The sequence below is a fragment of the Rhinopithecus roxellana genome, chromosome 13 (assembly GCF_007565055.1).
Source record: "Rhinopithecus roxellana isolate Shanxi Qingling chromosome 13, ASM756505v1, whole genome shotgun sequence".
Classification (NCBI taxonomy): Eukaryota; Metazoa; Chordata; class Mammalia; order Primates; family Cercopithecidae; genus Rhinopithecus; species Rhinopithecus roxellana.
In genome coordinates, this window is record NC_044561.1 from 38,405,353 (window position 1) to 38,423,282 (window position 17,930).

At 38.8% G+C, this 17,930-nt stretch overlaps 1 protein-coding gene across 3 annotated transcripts in view; it reads left to right on the forward strand.

Annotated features, from left to right (window-relative positions):
* The window catches only part of USP25 (ubiquitin specific peptidase 25), a 144,878-nt gene that overhangs the window by 16,421 nt on the left and 110,527 nt on the right, over positions 1-17,930 (forward strand). For all 3 annotated transcript variants that reach the window (XM_010376174.2, XM_030914944.1, XM_010376175.2), the window contains exon 2: positions 16,480-16,557. In XM_010376174.2, the coding sequence (XP_010374476.1) occupies positions 16,480-16,557 (78 nt within the window). The remainder of the gene's footprint in view (positions 1-16,479; positions 16,558-17,930) is intronic.

Consider the following 17,930-nt stretch of genomic DNA (forward strand, 5'->3'; position numbering starts at 1 on the left):
TGTAAAATGTATAATAGAAGTGGTGGTGACAGACATCTTTGTCTTGTTCCCGATTTTATATGGGAATCTGTCTTTTATTAAGTATGATTTTAGTTGTTGCACTTTTTGTTAAAAATGTTGTTATTGTTCATTTATATTTCTAGATATACTACAGCTTAACCATTCTACAGTTAAACTATTTGTTTGTCTTTTTATATGTTTATGGTCCATTGTGATTCTTTTCTGTGAAATGGACATTTGTTTCTCTTGCCTGTTTTTTCTTTTGGGCTATTTATCTTTTTCTTTATGATTTGAGGTAGTTCTTTATGGTTTAGATACTACTTTTGTTTTTCTATTTACAGTAAACCAACTTTACCCTCATGGAATATGTTCCAAGACCGCCAGTGGATGCCTGAAACTGTGGCTAGTATTGAACCATGTATATAGTATATTTTAAAAGAGATTACATTCACCTAACATACTATATATGTTTTCAAAATATTTGAAATAGTATGCCATATATAGTATGGTTCAATACTATATAGAATATAGTATATATGGTTTTTTCTTATATATACCTACCTGTGATAAAGTTTAATGTATAAATTAGGTACAGTAGAGACTAACAACAATAACTAATAATGAAATAGAACAACTATGGTAATACAACGTTGTGTGAATGTAATCTTTTTCAAAAATACCCGATAACTGAGATGGCTGCTGACTACTAAGTGGGTGGTATACACAGTGTGGATATGTTGGACCAAAGGAAGACTCATGTTGTGGGTGGCATGGAGTGAGATTTCATTATGCACAGCACTCAGAATACTGTACAATTGAAGACATCGTTTCTGGAATTTTTCATATTTTTGAACGGCACTTGACCATTGGTAACTGAAACTTCAAAAAGTGAAACAAGAGAAGGGGAAACTACTGTGTGTGTTTTCCAGATATTTTCTGTTTTTACAATGTCTTTTTATTTTCTTTATGTTCTTACATAAATAGACATTTTTATTTTTAATTTAATTTCGTATATAATTAGCTTCTTTTAATATTTGAACTTCCATGTCCTGTTTCATAAAGATAGTTTCATTTATTGCCCTCTAAGTGTTTTCTTAATTTGTCTTCATTCAGGATTTAAGTTTCATTCCACTTGGGTTTGATTTTTGCATATTGTTTGAGTAAATGTCAGAATTTGTTTTTCTCCTCTGGAGAACCAGCGACTTTATTGAGCAGTTCCTCCTTCCCATTAATACCCTACCTGACTACAGTATGTATACTTTTTAAATTCTTCACTTGGGACCATTTTAAAGAAAAACAGGTATCAGGAACTCTCTCACCCTTGAATTAAAAAATATATTTTTGAGACAGAGTCTTGCTCTGTTGCCCAGGCTGGAGTGCAGTGGCATAACCATAGCTTGCTTCAGCATCAAACTCCGGGGCCCCACACTATCCTCCCTCCTCGGCCTCCCAAGTAGCTGGGACTACAGGTGTGTACCATCCACCCAGCCATTCTTTAGTTTTTTTTTGTAGAGATGGGGTCTTGCTCTGTTTCTCAGGCTGGTCTTGAGTTCTTGGTGTTAAGCAAGCCTTTCACTTTGGCCTTCCAAATCACTGGCATTGACAGATATGAACCACTGTGCTCAGCCAAATTAAAATATTTTTATTATGGTTTTACTGAAACTTGTTTAAATATAAACTAGGCATACATTTATTATGTTCTGCTTGGTAACTCTTATGTAATAAGTTGAAAAACCAACTAGTAACTTAAATGTAACCAAAACTACAAAACCGGAGAAATTCAGAATAACAAGGTTAGCTTCATTTGACAGATGGCAGTGTTTTGCAGAATAAATTTGGCATTTGTGGCTTCAACTAAGGAAATTGGTATATGTATTTTAGGATATTGTAATATGTTCAGCTTTTGGGAGTAAATTTTATTTCTGTTGTCATCCATACTACATTTCTGACTTGATATCTAATTAATAACCATTATTGTAGAGTGAGTGGTATTTTTGGTCTTTTTATTGTAAAACTGTAACAGATATGCTCCCAAGTGGTTTTTTTTACTTTTTCTTCTTAACCTATAGCTCAATGAATGCCGATATTTCCGTGTTGAACTGAACAGGTTGTGTGATTTAGTGTAGAGTAGGATACCCTTGCTTCCGGAGGGACTCTCCCAAATTTATTTCTTCCTGTAGAGTTCTCTTTACCCTTTAGCAGCCAATCATCTGTTCTTAGTAATAAGAGGTAACAGTTATAGCTTACTTTTAAGTTAGCGCCAAATAAATATTAGAACTCATGAGTACTTTGCCTTGTGTACATATTTGAGTGCCTGGGCAATCAAGAGAGTGACATACTGTGCAGCGTGATAACTGCTTTTGTAGACATTGTGAAGTAGTATTCTTACACTGAAGTAATAATTGTATTCTAAGTATTGCTTTATTGCTAGTATGTGTTTCTGCTTTTCTGTGGGACTTTTCCAAGGTTTGTCTTTGATTTTCTGATTTCCTCTTTGCAAGCTTTATCGTTGAGAGATTATATACTGTCCGAGTCATATATGTTCATTACTGTCAAGTATGTGTATTGAGAATGAGTGTAATGTTATATCTTCACATAAATTCTAGTTTTAGGTTTTCAATTGCATTTGTACATTTCTGCTTAGACAGTCATCACACAGTATCATGACCATTCATTTATTGATTCTGTGTTTTAAGCAGATTGAGAAATAGATAACATACAAAAAGCTTTTAAATTGGTAGTGGCTAGAGCCAGAGGTGCACAGATGATATTGAAAGTTAAATAAAGTATTTGTAGGTAGAACTAAGAGGATCTAGAAAGACTAGGAAAGATCTTATAAAGAAGGTAATAACTGAAATAAATTGTTGAAGATTTGTCAGCAGGTTGAAGTGTCATTCCGAGTAAAGAGAAGTCTATGAGCAAGGACAAATCTTAAATGATTTAGTGCCTTCTGTTATCTACATGTGGTTTTACTTGCCTGAGTGTGATATAATAATAAATATTTGGTCTTTTTCCCTTGTTCCTGGCATGGAGCCCCTAAAGCCTTTGGAATTTACTATCTATTCTGTGCTAATCAGATGACTGGCCTGGGTCTGGGGTGCTTGGGGAGGAGAGGCTATATAGCTTCAGCTTCAGGGTGGGTGCTCTTTGCCACAGAAACTTATACCTTAATGAAATCTCCAGTGCCATATATATATACGCACACACATATATATGTATGTATTTTTTTTTTTTTTTCCTTGAGCTGGAGTCTCACTCTCTTGCCCAGGCTGGAGTGTAGGAGTGTAGTGGCACGATCTCAGCTCACTGCAACCTCCGTCTCCCTGGTTCAAGCAATTCTCCTGTCTCAGCTTCTTGAGTAGCTGGGAGTACAGGTGCATGCCACCATGCCCGGCTAATTTTTGTATTTTTAGTAGAGATGGGGTTTCACCATATTGGTCAGGCTGGTCTCCATCTCCTGACCTCAGGGGATCCACCTGCATCAGGCTCCCAAAGTGCTGGGATTACAGGCATGAGCCACTGTGCCCGGCCCCTTATATCCTTTTAATAAGTGTTCAGTAAATAGTAGTTCTATGATAATGCTCAGCATATATGGTTAACTTGCTCCCCAAATTCTCTTTTTGTTTTATTTTGCTTTTTGAGACAGAGTCTCACTCTGTTACCCAGGCTGGAGTGCAGTGGCGTGATCTCGGGTCATTGCAAGCTCCGCCTCCTGGGTTCACGCCATTCTCCTGCCTCAGCCTCACCAGTAGCTGGGACTACAGGCGCCCACCACCAGGCCTGGCTAATTTTTTTGTATTTTTAGTAGAGATGGGGTTTCCCCGTCTCAGCCAGGATGGTCTCGCTGTCCTGACCTTGTGATCTGCCCACCTTAGCCTCCCAAAGTGCTGGGATTACAGGTGTGAGCCACCGCTCCTGGCCCCTTTTTTTTCCTTAAAACTATAGAATTGTATTATTAATGCACTCTTAGTATACAAAAATTGTTTTCAAGGAAGTTGTATCAGGGTCCAATGAGGACAAAGAAAGGACAAAAATTAGAACAAAGAAGGTTTGGTATAAAGAAGTATTGACTAGGAACAATGATTGGCTGCTAAAGGGAAAGAGGACTCTGAAGGAAGAAACAAATTTGGGAGAGGCCCTCCGGAAGCCCCATGTCGCTGAGATTTGATTCTTGTTGGAGAGGTTGTGAATGGAGCCCGCTGGATGGCAGAGCAGTTTGCAGAACTGCTGCAGCTTGGGACATTCCTGCCAGTAGCTCTTTTGAAGTGGTGTAGAGTATGTGCTTTATATCTAGATGAATGGAGTTTCCAAGAGACCACAGGACATATTATATAAGTAATTAGCTGGACCAAAAAACTGTATTTGCTTTAAGGAATTGTGACAAATATAACTGCTAGGAATTACATAGTATTCCGGTTTCAGAGTTCTACTTAGAGCACGTTTATTTTGTTTTATTAGTATAAGGGAGTTTATTTTTGGATTATAAGTTAATTAGGCAAACAAGTACAGAAACTGGAGATGCAGAAAGATTTAATTGGACAAGAGAGCTGTAATAGGAATCTGATTATTAGCACCAAAAACAAGTTAAATACATATTTTATTTAAACGGCAGACATGGTGATTCAAGGATATGATTTGATTCATAAAAGTTTTATTTACCTACTTGTTTTCCAGAATATAGGCACTCTAATTTAAAAACAGACTGTGTTCAAAAGATTTTGCAAGTTGGGTTTTTGGAACTGAAAATACATGTTCCCATAGAAACTATGTTTCCTGGTGTTGTGTTCTTATTTAGAAATGTATTTAACTCTGTGTGAACTTAGCTTATGGTGCTGAGTAACAATATTTTTTGGGATAATTACATTTAGAGTTTCTACTCATGATGCATTTCTTTTATCTACTAATTAATAGGGGTGGGGAATACTCTTTTACATTTTAATTAAAACAATTTTTTTTTTGAGATGGAGTTTTGCTCTTGTTGCCCAGACTGGAGTACAGTGGTGCAATCTCAGCTCACTGCAACCTCCGCCTTCTGGGTTCAGGCAGTTCTCCTGCCTCAGCCTCCCGAGTTACAGGGATTACAGGCATGTGCCACCACACCTGGCTAATTTTGTACTTTTGGTAGAGATGGGGTTTCACCATGTTGGTCAGGATGGTCTCGAACTCCTGACCTCAGGTGATCCGCCTGCCTTGGCCTCGCAAAGTGTTGGGATTGTGGGCGTGAGCCACCACACCTAGCCAGATGGGGAATACTCTTTTTTTTTTTTTTTTTTTTGAGATAGAGTCTCTCTCTGTCCCCCAGGCTGGAGTGCAGTGGCGCGATCTCGACTCACTGCAAGCTCCGCCTCCTGGGTTCACGCCATTCTCCTGCCTCAGCCTCCCGAGTAGCTGGGACTACAGGCGCCTGCCACCATGCCTGGCTAATTTTTGTATTTTTTAGTAGAGACAGGGTTTCACCATATTGGCCAGGCTGGTCTTGAACTCCTGACCTTGTGATCCACCTACCTGGGCCTCCCAGAGTATTGGGATTACAGGCGTCAGCCACTGCGCCTGTCCCGGATGGGGAATACTCTTAAGGGTCATAAACATGATGCAGATATGGTTGAAAGATTGGGTGACAGGTAGGAAAAAGGGCTCAGCGGCAAGGGAGGATGGAAACCATCATTTATCTAGGACTAGCTATATCCATTGTTCTCTGCTAGCTGTTTCTCATTAAGTATCTCATTTGTTTTTTCTAGATTACATGAACGCTTAATGTTGTTTTAGCTCTGGAATTCTATAAAAAGTAGGAAGAGACTTAAAATTTAGAATTTTTGTCATTTTTAAGCTTTAATGGAAAGGGTATACCTTCAGATTTATGTGCCCGTAGAGATATATGAATAATTTATTTTGATGGTAAAGTGCTGTTAATCCAAAAAGATTGAGAAAAACTTCAATCTGTGACAGCAGGATATGCAACATACCTGAACCATTTGTTACCCCCCAAACACTTGAAAACTGGGATTAGTTGCCTGGTGAGTAATAAACAACTCTTTGAGAGAATGCAGGTTTTGATCAGTAGGAGTTTTACTACTTGTCACAAATAAGGAGAATACACGGAGTATTCTTTAGAGCATTGTCTCCTCAAGGAAAAGCGACAGGGAGGTTGTATGGGGTGATGGAGAGGGGAGGGGCTGTGACGTCACATGTAGAGGAGGGGTCCCGGTGGTGCAGATGCAGTGAGTCACTGTGCCAGCAGGTAGGTAACATGTTGTGGTAATGAAGCTGTAGTTCCCCCAGGGTGTTGACTTGAGCATAGTAATGAGGAAAGTACACTTGGGTTCATCTATCTGTTGCCAGGGTCTGTCAGGAGCTGGCTCCAACTGACTAGGTGAGCTCATTCCTCACAGGGTTTGGGAAGAAACAGGTGGCAAGGTAGGAGGTTGTAAACAGGCCAGTTACTCAAGCTGATTAAATTCCTATAGTCCCTGGGGACCCTCCTTGTCTGCTTACACTTCATGGGACTATTATATAGAATATTTGCAATAGGGAATTTCAATAATATTATATTTTCTACAAACCTTCAAGTGAGATTGACAGGACCAGAACTAGGAAATTCTAGATGGAATGTAGGAGTGTAGAAAGTTTGCTTAGTAAGTGGGCCTGACTTATGTATGTTTCTTGAATTTAGAAGAATTAGAAAATTTGCTTATTAGTTGGCCTGATAAATGTATGCTTCTCGTTCCTGTATGAGAGGGAAACAAAAATGGCTTCTCTTTACCTTTTTAGGTTCTTTGGCTGGACTAGAAATTAAATTGACAAGAGGCAGATTTAACAGGAGAAAAACCATTTTAATTACATAGGTACTTACAGGAGTCCCACAAAATAAGAGACTTGAAGAAGGGTCACATGATTGAAGCTTATGTAGCATCCAGAGCTACAAAAAGTGATAGGGGTTTGGGGCTTTTGGGAGGTGTGGCAACACAAGTTATAAGAGGGTGAGGGGAGGAAATGCATGGTGAATAAAGGGTATCTTGTGTAAATAAAAAGTCGCTGAAGTAGTAAAAGTTATTGCAACCCTCTTGCTGATACAGATACTTTTCCTAATGTAGATTTCCTTTAAAAATACATTTTTTTTTCACAAAAGGACAGTTTTTCAAGGTTACTCTTGTGTCCGCAGTTTCTCAAAATAACTACCTCAAAATATGCCAAAGAAGTATATTTTTGGGTAGCATATTCTAGTCTCCTACAGTCTTATTTGGGGGTGGTGTGTCCTGAGCCGCAGCATCCCCATCTCCAGTAATTAGTTAGTGCCTCTTTTCTGTGGATAAACTTGTCTTGTGATATGACTTGTTCCAGCTCACATCTGCAGGCTCTGCTGTATTCCATTTATTCAATCAATGTTGATTGCTTACCATGTGCCAGGCATTATATGTATGTACCAGGAGTACAGTGATGAATGAATTATCCTCTCATTGATAGCTTTGAAATGATTGCCATTTGGTGCCTAGCAGTGCTTTAGTGCATGTGCTTCTGAAGTTTAAGAGTTCTTGTTGTCTTTGGATTTACCTTGTGATTAACCATAGTATATTATTATAATTTGTGGTGAGTCCAACAGAAGGCACCTCCAGGTGCAGAGACCTTTGCATTATCAAGGAGAATGGTATTTTGTAGACCCTGAATGAAAGAGAGGGAAGAGGAATGCCAGCGGGAAAGCAATGCAAGATAATGCTGGGGACAGAGGTAGGGACTCTAGCACGCAGAGGCCTTTAAGCTGTGAGAGGGACTATACTGTAGGAAAATTCCTCAGACAAGTCATAGAATATTATATTTGAGGGAAATGAAAGATCCGGCTTACAGATTAACAAGAAAAATATGACTCAGGAGATTTTTTTCTTCTTCTTTACTTTCTAGCTATTTAGAGACTGTTTTGGACTTACAAACATGAAGGATGTGTTATGTACTTGAAATTCTTGGACAGTGAATGTTAGAGGTTTCTTACGGTAAGAGAACATGAACTAAAGCAGTTTAGTGTTATCAGGTAGATGCAGAGATTTTTGCAAAATCAGATGTGTGTGTAATTACTCACTTTAAAGACAGTATAATGAATTAATCCTGTCATTGACAGGTAACTTTGAAATGCCTACATTTGGTGCTTAGCAGTGCATGCGATTCTGAAGTTTAAGAATGTCTTTGGGCCAGGCGCAGTGGCTTAAGCCTGTAATCCCAGCACTTTGGGAGGCCGAGCCGGGCGGATCATGAGGTCAGGAGATCATCCTGGCTAACATGGTGAAAGCCCGTCTCTACTAAAAAATACAAAAAACTAGCGGGGCGAGGTGGCGGGCGCCTGTAGTCCCAGCTACTTTGGAGGCTGAGGCAGGAGAATGGCATGAACCCGGGAGGCGGAGCTTGCAGTGAGCTGAGATCCGACCACTGCACTCCAGCCCGGGCCACAGAGTGAGACTCCGTCTCAGAAAAAAAAAACCAAAAAACAAAAAAACAAAAAAACAGAATGTCTTTGGAGTTCCTATCAGTTTTTTTTTCCCCTCTATTATTAGAAAATTTGGAAGGTTTTTTTTTTTACAGGTCATTCTAAGAGTTGCTCTCCCCGCCTTACACCTATCCCAAGGATGGAAACCTTTGACTTTCTTTTCCTGAGCCGAGTTTCATTTATATTTGGAAATTTAGCTGAAAGAGCCAGTGACTGACTTAATGAGTCACCCACCGCTTAACACAAACTTTTTCTCCCTTGTTGTCAGTGGTGCTTTAGTTTTCTTTTTACCATTTTCTAAGTATTTACATCAACATAATAGTAGATTTTTGCACTGAGTTTTCATTTTTTATTAAATCTTTAATTTCCAATGTTAGATGTCCTAGAGTTGAGAAAATATGGCAAGGACATGGAATTTGAAAGGCCTGGTTTCAATCCTGTCTCTGCATTTAATAATATCTTGAAGTCTCTGTTAGCTATAAAATGAGAGTAACTTCCTAGAGGGTGTGTGTATGTGTATATTAAATGAGATTATATATTGGGAACATTGGAAACATTCTGGTATAGGGACGTTTAAACCTTCCCTCTGAATGTTCGATTAATTGAGTGCTGAAATAAACTGACAGTAAACAGATGAACAAGAGAAAGTGTGTACAAATTTGTTGACATGCAAGCATGGGTGAGCTACAAAAAAAATACGAGATTCTAAAAAGGGCCAGATGATTGAAGCCTAAATCCCCTCATCATAAAGGGAGAAGTGGAGGATGCGGGCAATTTTAGAGGAAGAGTAAATGATTTGAAGGGGAGACGAGCGTGCCTAAAGAGCAGATAATGACCTGGAACAAAATTCTTCTGGGCTCTGGGAGAGATGATGTCAATTTTTTGGGAAGGTGAGGGGCAGAACTGTACTGCAAACAAAAGTTGTCTTTGTTATATAATACAGTCTCTGAGGTAACAAATAGCCCTTAGAAGAATAGTCAAAAGAATAGGTGAAAAGTCTTTTTGGGTACGGTATGCCCAGGGGCATGGCAATTTTTAGTTTTCTCTCCTGCTGTAGGAGTTAATCTTCTCTGGTTTATATAGATTCCAGGGAATTATCCAAGACAATTTCATTCCTTCTGGATGAACATCCCTCAGTCAGATAAGGGAACTTCAGAGAAAACCTCTCCCTGTGCTTCGGAAGGGAAAGTGGGGAGGCAGGAGAATGTTGGAGAGAGACCTTGCTTCTGGGTCCTTTCAATAGCTTTTTTTCAGAGCACTCAGCAAGCCAGAATGCCATACTTTGGGGCATTGTTTTCATAACCGCAACATTGATATACAGCAAGAGTATAATAAATTCATATTTTCTTTCCTTGTCGTGAGCCAGTGATCCCTTTTTTTTTTGCATCCTCAAAAAGTTATACTGATGTTAAATATGCTGTCTTTACTGAAACGGATTTTAAAAAGACCCAGCATTAAGTGGGGCCACCTGAGAAGGGAAAGAATTTCTATGAAACTCTCAGATTTTTAATTTATATTGAAATTACTAATATTTCCTTATACCTGAAGTGCATAGTACTGTATTTTGCACATAGTAGACACTTAAGGATGTTATTGTGCTGTAGTAAAAATAGCAGGAAGGAATCTGAAGGCCAGTAGGTAATCTTGACTTCTTTGCTTATTAATTTTTGTGGTGTTTGCAAGTAACTGGATCTCTTTGGACACTGCATCTTGCCTTTTTGGCTTAGCAGTGGGAAGAGGTTGAACTCACCTCCTTATACTTAACTAGAGAAAAAAATCCATACAAGCAGCTTCTCAGAGCCCAGAAAAGGAGCTCTAGATATGGAAGTGGATTGGATGGGAACCATCTTGGATTTGGAATTGCTGGTCAAGGAGAGGACCATATTAGGACATTTCCAGTTGAGGATCAGGGCGTATCACAGATCAGAAGTTTCATAAACTTGGAAAGAAGTTTTGTAAACCTTGAAAAACAGACTAGGGTCTTAATCACAACAGAAATGGCAACAAAACCCCCACATAATTGCAGGAAATGAAGGTGCAGGGTTTCAAATACAGGAAAAATACAACTGGAAGATGCAAGTAACAAAGGGGAAAAAACTTTACAGATGAGGTGGCTTCTCTAACTTAGAAATTGCTCACCTCTTCCCGTTTCCCTCTACTTAGGTTTAGCTAAGAAAATTCTTTCACCTTTTTTTTTTCTTTTTCACCTAGCCTTCTCCCCGATCCCCAGTTCTTTTCATTGTTTCATTTTCAGTCAAGATTTATGAAAACATGAACCATGCTAGAGATACACCTGATTTTTTTCTGGGATATTTGTTTGACTTTATAGTAAAAGATAAAACAGCAAAATAACAGTTTCAAAGACCTTGGCTTCTCCATAATATACTCAGTATTCTTACTGCACTTCATTAAACCACCATAACAAACCACCTCAAAACCCAGTGGCATACCAAAATATTGTCACTCACGCTCGCAGATTTGCTGGTTGGCTGGGCCGGCGGTTTTCACATGTGCCTCATTCTTCTTAGGCAAGTGGGCTACCAAGTCATATTCTTCTTAAGTAGGTTGCGGAAGTTCAACTGGGTAAGCCCAGCGATGCAGGTATGTTTCATATCTGCTTGCATGCTGGCTGCTGACATGCCATTGGTCAAATCCCATCTTCCATGACAAAAGGGAATACATCATGTGGGAGGAAGTAAAAAGTGGCAAAGAGTATGGATACAGGGATGGGAGATTGGGAGTCTAGCATAGGCAGTGTAATCTTTTCTGGGATTTATATTTGTGTTTGTATTTTACCTTGTAGTCGTTAATTTGTATATGTACTATTTTGTATTCTGCTTTAGCTTAATACGATTTTGCAAGGAAAACTTCTGAATAGATGATATATTTTTCACTTAAAAACAATAGTTTTATGTTTAACTCAGACTCTACTTCTAAGTTGATCTGCATCAAAATCATTTGAAGTGCTTATTGAAATGCAGATCCTTAGACCTTAACCCAGACCCTCTGGAATCAATCTCTGGGGATGAGGCCTGGACATCTTCATTATTAACAAACTCATGGAGTCATCCTTCTGTACATTAAAGTTTGAGAACTGCTTTCTTAGTGGAAGGACATGTGTTTGTATTAGTCTGGTCTCACATTGTGGTAAGGACATACCCGAGACTGGGTGATATGGTTAGGCTTTGAGTCCCCACCCAAATCTCATCTTAAATTGTAGTTCCCATAATCCCCATGTTTCATGGGAGAGACCAAATGGAAATAACTGAATCATGGGGGCAGTTTCCCCCATCCTGTTCTCATGATAGTGAATAAGTGTCGCAAGATCTGATGATTTTATAAAGAGCAGTTCCACTGAAGACGCTCTCTTGCTTGCCACCATGTAAGATGTGCCCTTGCTCCTCCTTCACCTTCAGCCATGATTGTGAGGCCTCAGCCATGTGGAACCATGATTCCATTAAACCTCTTTCCTTTATAAATTACCCAGTGTGTTAGTCTGTTCTCATGCAACTAATAAAGACATACCTGAGACTGGGTAATTTATAAAGAAAAAGATGTTTAATGGACTCACAATTCCACATTGTCAGAGGCCTGACAATCATGGCAGAAGGGAAAGGAGAAGCAGTGGCGCATCTTACATGGTGGCAGGCAAGAGAGCGTGTGCAGGGGAACTTTCCTTTACAAAACTGTCAGATCTCACAACACTTATTCACTGTCACAAGAACAGCATGGGAAAAACCCGCCCCCATGATTCAATTACCTTCTACCAGGTCCCTCCCATGACACATGAGGATTATGGGAGCTACCACTCAATATGAGATTTGGGTGGGGACAGCCATTTTTTAATTTTTATAATTAATGGCCATCAACACTTGTACAAATGACTAATTTCCTTGGGTACTCGGCAATTTTTTTCTGAGCCATGGTTGAATAATTTTCAGTTGAGGAAAATAATACTTTATGTAGGAAATCAGATTTGGGGTGCTGGTAGCAGATTACAGGCTTAAATAAATTATAAAGAATTTTATATTAACTAAATGAAGACACTGAATTGAATAAAGATAATTTATGTAAAAGTTTTATGCCTTTAATTCATAATGTTGGGTACTGCATAGCTTAGTCATGATTCTATTGCTATTTATTGGTAATTTTCTGAATGAAAGTAGTATAAACCAAAAAGTATCTTAAGGCAAGTCTCAATCAATTTAGAAAGTTTATTTTGGCAAGGTTAAGTACGCACCCGTGACACAGCCTCAGGAGGTCCTGACAACGTGTGCCCAAGGTGGTTGGGGTACAGCTTGCTTTTAGGCATTTTAAGGAGACATAATGTATCAGTCAGTTCATGTAAGATTCACATTGGTTCAGTCTGGAAGCGAGGGACAAGTCTGGTCCCAGGGTGGCTTCCCAGGTCAGCAGTAGATTTGAACATATTCTGATTGGCAATTGGTTGAGTTATTATCAATAGAAAGGAATGTCTGGGTTAAGATAAGGGGTTTTGGAGATCTGGGTTTTATCATGCAAATGAAGCCTTCAAGTTGCAGGCTTTAGAGAGAATAGACTGAAAATGTTTCTTACCAGACCTAAGGTCTGTGTTTATGTTAATGCTGGGGAGGCATGTCCACCCCCCACTTCCAGTCATGGCCCGAAGTAGTCTTTCGGGTTAAATTTTAGAGTGCCTTGAAGCTTCAAATTTTATTTTTGGTTTACGGTATAAAAACTGATAGGTTTAAGATAATTTTATTTTTCTCATTTCAGCTTTGTAAATTTGGCAGTTCTTTTATTCATCCATTTTGATAACTTCCTGACATTTTATATGACTTTGTGTACTTTATTATGTATTGTATTGTTTGATAGTCTTGGTTATTCCAGCTCTGTAAAAAAATTTTATGGAAGTGAAAATTCCTTGATGGCATGGCAGACACTGCCAATGCCTATGCAATGAACATCTTTTCTTTTTGATAACAGAACCTTGATTTCATTTTCACAGCAGCCTTTGCCCACCCGAAAAATTCATTTCCCAATCTCCTTTGCAGCCATGAGTGGCCATGCAAATGTGTTGTGCTTTGTGAGGCTTGTATAAGTGGAAGTTTGTAGGTGGGGCATGTTAAAGAAGTCTCATTCATTTGGGAGACACCTTTTGTCCTTTTGCCCTTCTCTTTATCCTACTTAGAACTTGGACAGGATGGTGGAGGAGGAGACCACACAGTGACAGACATTCTGATGCATGGTCCACATAAAGACTTGATGTTGGGTGTCCTTACTAGGTCTGAACTGCCCATTGTGTCTTCTAAGTTTGAAAAGAAAGCCACTCCAGAGTATTGAAGCTGCTGTTTAGTTGGGAATCTGTTACGTGTAGCTAAATATAGTTTCTACCTAGTACAGATGATTTCTGTAAAAGATATTTGGGCTGCAATATCTTAAATTTTATTTTATAATTTGATGTCAGCAAAGCTGAATGCAGGACATTTTAAAACTTTTTACTTTGAAATTTCAAATTTAAAGTTGCAAGACTTAGTACACAGAACTTCCATAACTTTTTTCTCTCCAAACCATTTGATAGTAAGTTGCAGGCATCATGCCCCTTTACCATTAAATTCTTCAGGATATATTTCCTAATAAAAAAGATACTCTCTTACTATACTGAAGTTATCAAATTCAAGATTTAATATTAATAAAATGTCGTTACTAAGCTGTGCATATTTATATTTCTCCAGTTGTCTCAACAGTATCCTGCATAACATTTGTAATGGGATGCAGTCAGCTCCCCCTTTGGCTGACATGCTTCTTTAGTCTCCTTTAGGGTGGAGACTCCACCTGTTTTTTATGGCATAGACATTTTTGAAGATGATAGAATAATTATTTTTCATAGTGTCCTTCAGTTTGGGTTTGTGTGATGCTTCCTCAAGATGAGATTTAGGTTGTGCATTTTCGCCGGGGCTGTATCACAGATTATAGAGTGTCAGGAGGCACACACTGCCGTTGTATCCCATGGTTGGTAATACTAACTTTGATCTCTTGGTTAAGATGGTGACTGTCAGGTTTTGCACTGTTGTTACAGTAGGTAGCTAGTCAGACATGAGCAGGGCAGAAGAGGGCCTCCCCCCAGGATGTCAGGCAACCATTAGGTGGTGGTCAGACTGTTATTAACTAACCGTCTCTCTAAAATAATAATAATTGATCACAGCGGGCGCCAGGGAAAGGCAGTCTCCCAATAGATAGAAATACCTGAAACTAGTGATCAGCAGCTTCCTGATAAGATCCCCGGATTTGAGTGAATGGGCTCAAGCATATATGCACTAAGAGGCAAAACGGTGGAGTTCAACTGATGTATGACCTTCCTTTAGGAACACCCAACTGGTAAGGGAAAAACGCCTTAAGTGAGCACGGGCACGATTTCAGTAAACACACTGTGCGTACAGCCCCTCCCCAGTGCTGGCAGGCCACTGCGCCTGTGGACAGCCACCCTATAGGAAGAATCAAGGGAGAAGAAATGCAAACCCTGGAAGCATGCCAGTGTGTAAAACCCCAAGTCAAAGGTCACCTGTTCACTGGATCTTTCAAGTTGCCCGTTTGGCCCCCTTCCAAGTATGCTTTCCTTCCTTTCATTCCTGCTCTAAAGCTTTTTAACAAACTTTCACTCCTGCTCTAAAAACTTGCCTTGGTCTCTCTCTCTGCCTTATGGCCCTTGGTCAAATTCTGTCTTCTGAAGAGGCAAGAAGTGAGCTTGCTGTAGACCTGTATGGGTTCACCGCTGTTAACAAAATAAAGTCATTCTCCCTTTATAATTTGTGGAAGAGAATTTTAAATGATGTAAATATTCTGTTCACGATCAAACTTTTCATTCAGTAGTTTTAGCATCCATTGAAGATTCCTGACTGAATTATTACTGAGATAAATGTGAAACATCTTTTTAAAAAAGATTTCAATAGATCCTATTCTGTTGACTAGGTTTGCTTTTCCTATCATATCCACTGTGATTAATTTATTTCATGGTACTGTTTTATAGTGTTGGGAACTTTAAGAAATACAGAGATATGGCCGGGCGCGGTGGCTCAAGCCTGTAATCCCAGCACTTTGGGAGGCCGAGACGGGCAGATCACGAGGTCAGGAGATCGAGACCATCCTGGCTAACCCGGTGAAACCCCGTCTCTACTAAAAAATAAAAAAAAAATTAGCCGGGCGAGGTGGCGGGCGCCTGTAGTCCCAGCTACTCAGGAGGCTGAGGCAGGAGAATGGCGTAAACCTGGGAGGCGGAGCTTGCAGTGAGCTGAGATCCGGCCACTGCACTCCAGCCTGGGTGACAGAGCGAGACTCCGTCTCAAAAAAAAAAAAAAAGAAATACAGAGATATAAGGAGGAAATTGGCTTTTATGTAGGGGCCATCCAAGAGTTTGATAGTGAAATCCTGTCTCTCTACATCTTTTCCCCTCCAATACAATGTAATATGTATTCAGTTATGTAGGCCAATAGCATATAAAGAACTGAAGCAAATGGGGGCAAATGATCTATTCAATTTAGAATCTTTTATGACAGACTGGACAGTGAAATGATCCTCTTTTTAAAGTAGATCTGAGGATCTCCATGGTATAATTACCCACTGAGTTATGTTTTGCCAAAACATGTCTTTTCCAAGGATGTTTCTCTCTTTGTGCTTAACCATCATGGATAAGACTCCTTTTCTTGTTAGATGGCGTAAATGAGGGGTTGAAGAAAAAGACAGAAACTGCTAATTAAATAAGACTTATTGGGGAGTAATTAGAGAAGATACCTTTTTGAAACATGAGAATGAAATAAGAGTTCTCCACAGCATAATTCATTCTTTCTAAAAAAATGAAATTGGCCTTTCTCAAGTTCTTTTTCCATTTTTACTCTAGTTTATTCTGTTTTGTTTGTTTGTTTTGGAAAACCAAAGGTCGTTTGTTTTGGAAAACCAAAGGTCATTTGTTTTCTTTTCCTAGTATATTTTCAGAGTTGAGAATATAATGATTTTGGTTTTTTTCCTCCCTCTAGCACCAGCAAACGTTTTTGAATCAACTGAGAGAAATTACTGGGATTAATGACACCCAGATACTACAGCAAGCCTTGAAGGTATGACCTCTGTTTTATGATACACAGTTTGTGCTATACGCTCATCTCTAGTGTGTATATTTGATAAGTTTTTTTTTTTTTGTTATACCATGTGGTAGTTTTAGAGATACAGGAATGGACTTTGTAAAGTAAAATCCTCAGTTAACGAACTGCAGTTTTGAGCATGTTAGCTTTCAGCAGTCTGATGTCCATGATACCTTAGAGTGACAGATAATCTCTTTCTATATATGAAATGCTTTTTGTGCAAAATAGTGGGATGTGAATCCTAATTCAAATGGATGGTTTTACTTACGAGCTATGATTTTAGAGTTTAAATGAGGGTGCAAGGTGGGGTGTATTAGAGGATGAGGTGTAAGAGAAGGGAAAAGCAGAAAATTAATAGAAGGCTGAAAGCTTACATTTTACTTCTCCCGAGAAGCAGAGATATAAATTTGTACCTATTCAGCTAATGACATCCTAAGTTAAACGTTCAATTTCAAACTCTTCAGTACAGGCAACAACTAAAATGTGTCACTTTGGTCATATCTTAGTTGGACCTTCATTTTCACACAGACATCCAAATGAGTCATATCATATGGATACTCACATTGAAAAAGAGTGAATGAAAGCTATTTAAGAAACAGAACTGTACACTATTTTAAGCTTATTTGCATATTACTACTGTAGGCTAAAAACAATATAGCTTTTTTGCCATTGCAGTTATATACACAGCTCCAATCCTTTGGAACTCGATTTCAAGCCTAGAGTTCTTTATTCATTTTTAGAAATAATCTATCCGATGATTATAATAAAAGTCATTATAATAATAAGTAGTACTGCTTAAACATTTAGTACTACCAGGCAGTATTTTAAGTACTTTATGTGGGCTAACTCATCCTAATAATAACTGTATGAGATAAGTATTAGTTTCATCCCCCTTTTGAAAAGATGAGCAACAGAGAGGTTAAAGTAACTTGCCCAAGATCACACAGCCTGTATGTGGAGAAGCTTGGAATAGAAACCAAGGCAGCCCGATCCCAGGGTGCCACACTTAATTTATGCTTTTTTTACTAGAAGCTTTGCTTTACCTTATTCTCCCATCAGGAAAATCATGAAATAGTCATGTTTAGAGCATTAATGTGGGGTGTATGAAGCCACTGTAAGTATTTGGAGAGGAAGCAGAGATTATGACATTTAGATAATTGCTAGTCCCTTTTTATTCTGATAAATATCATTACTAAATTCCTTGTTTGTTTTCAGAAACTGCCTTTTTCATTATGTATTGCTTAGTATGAGGCCATAGCCTATGACCTTGCCAGGGTAAATTGGGGAGTTCGCTTTTTTTTTTTTTTTTATCTTAGAAAATATATAGCTCGAATGAAGTCTTACCACAT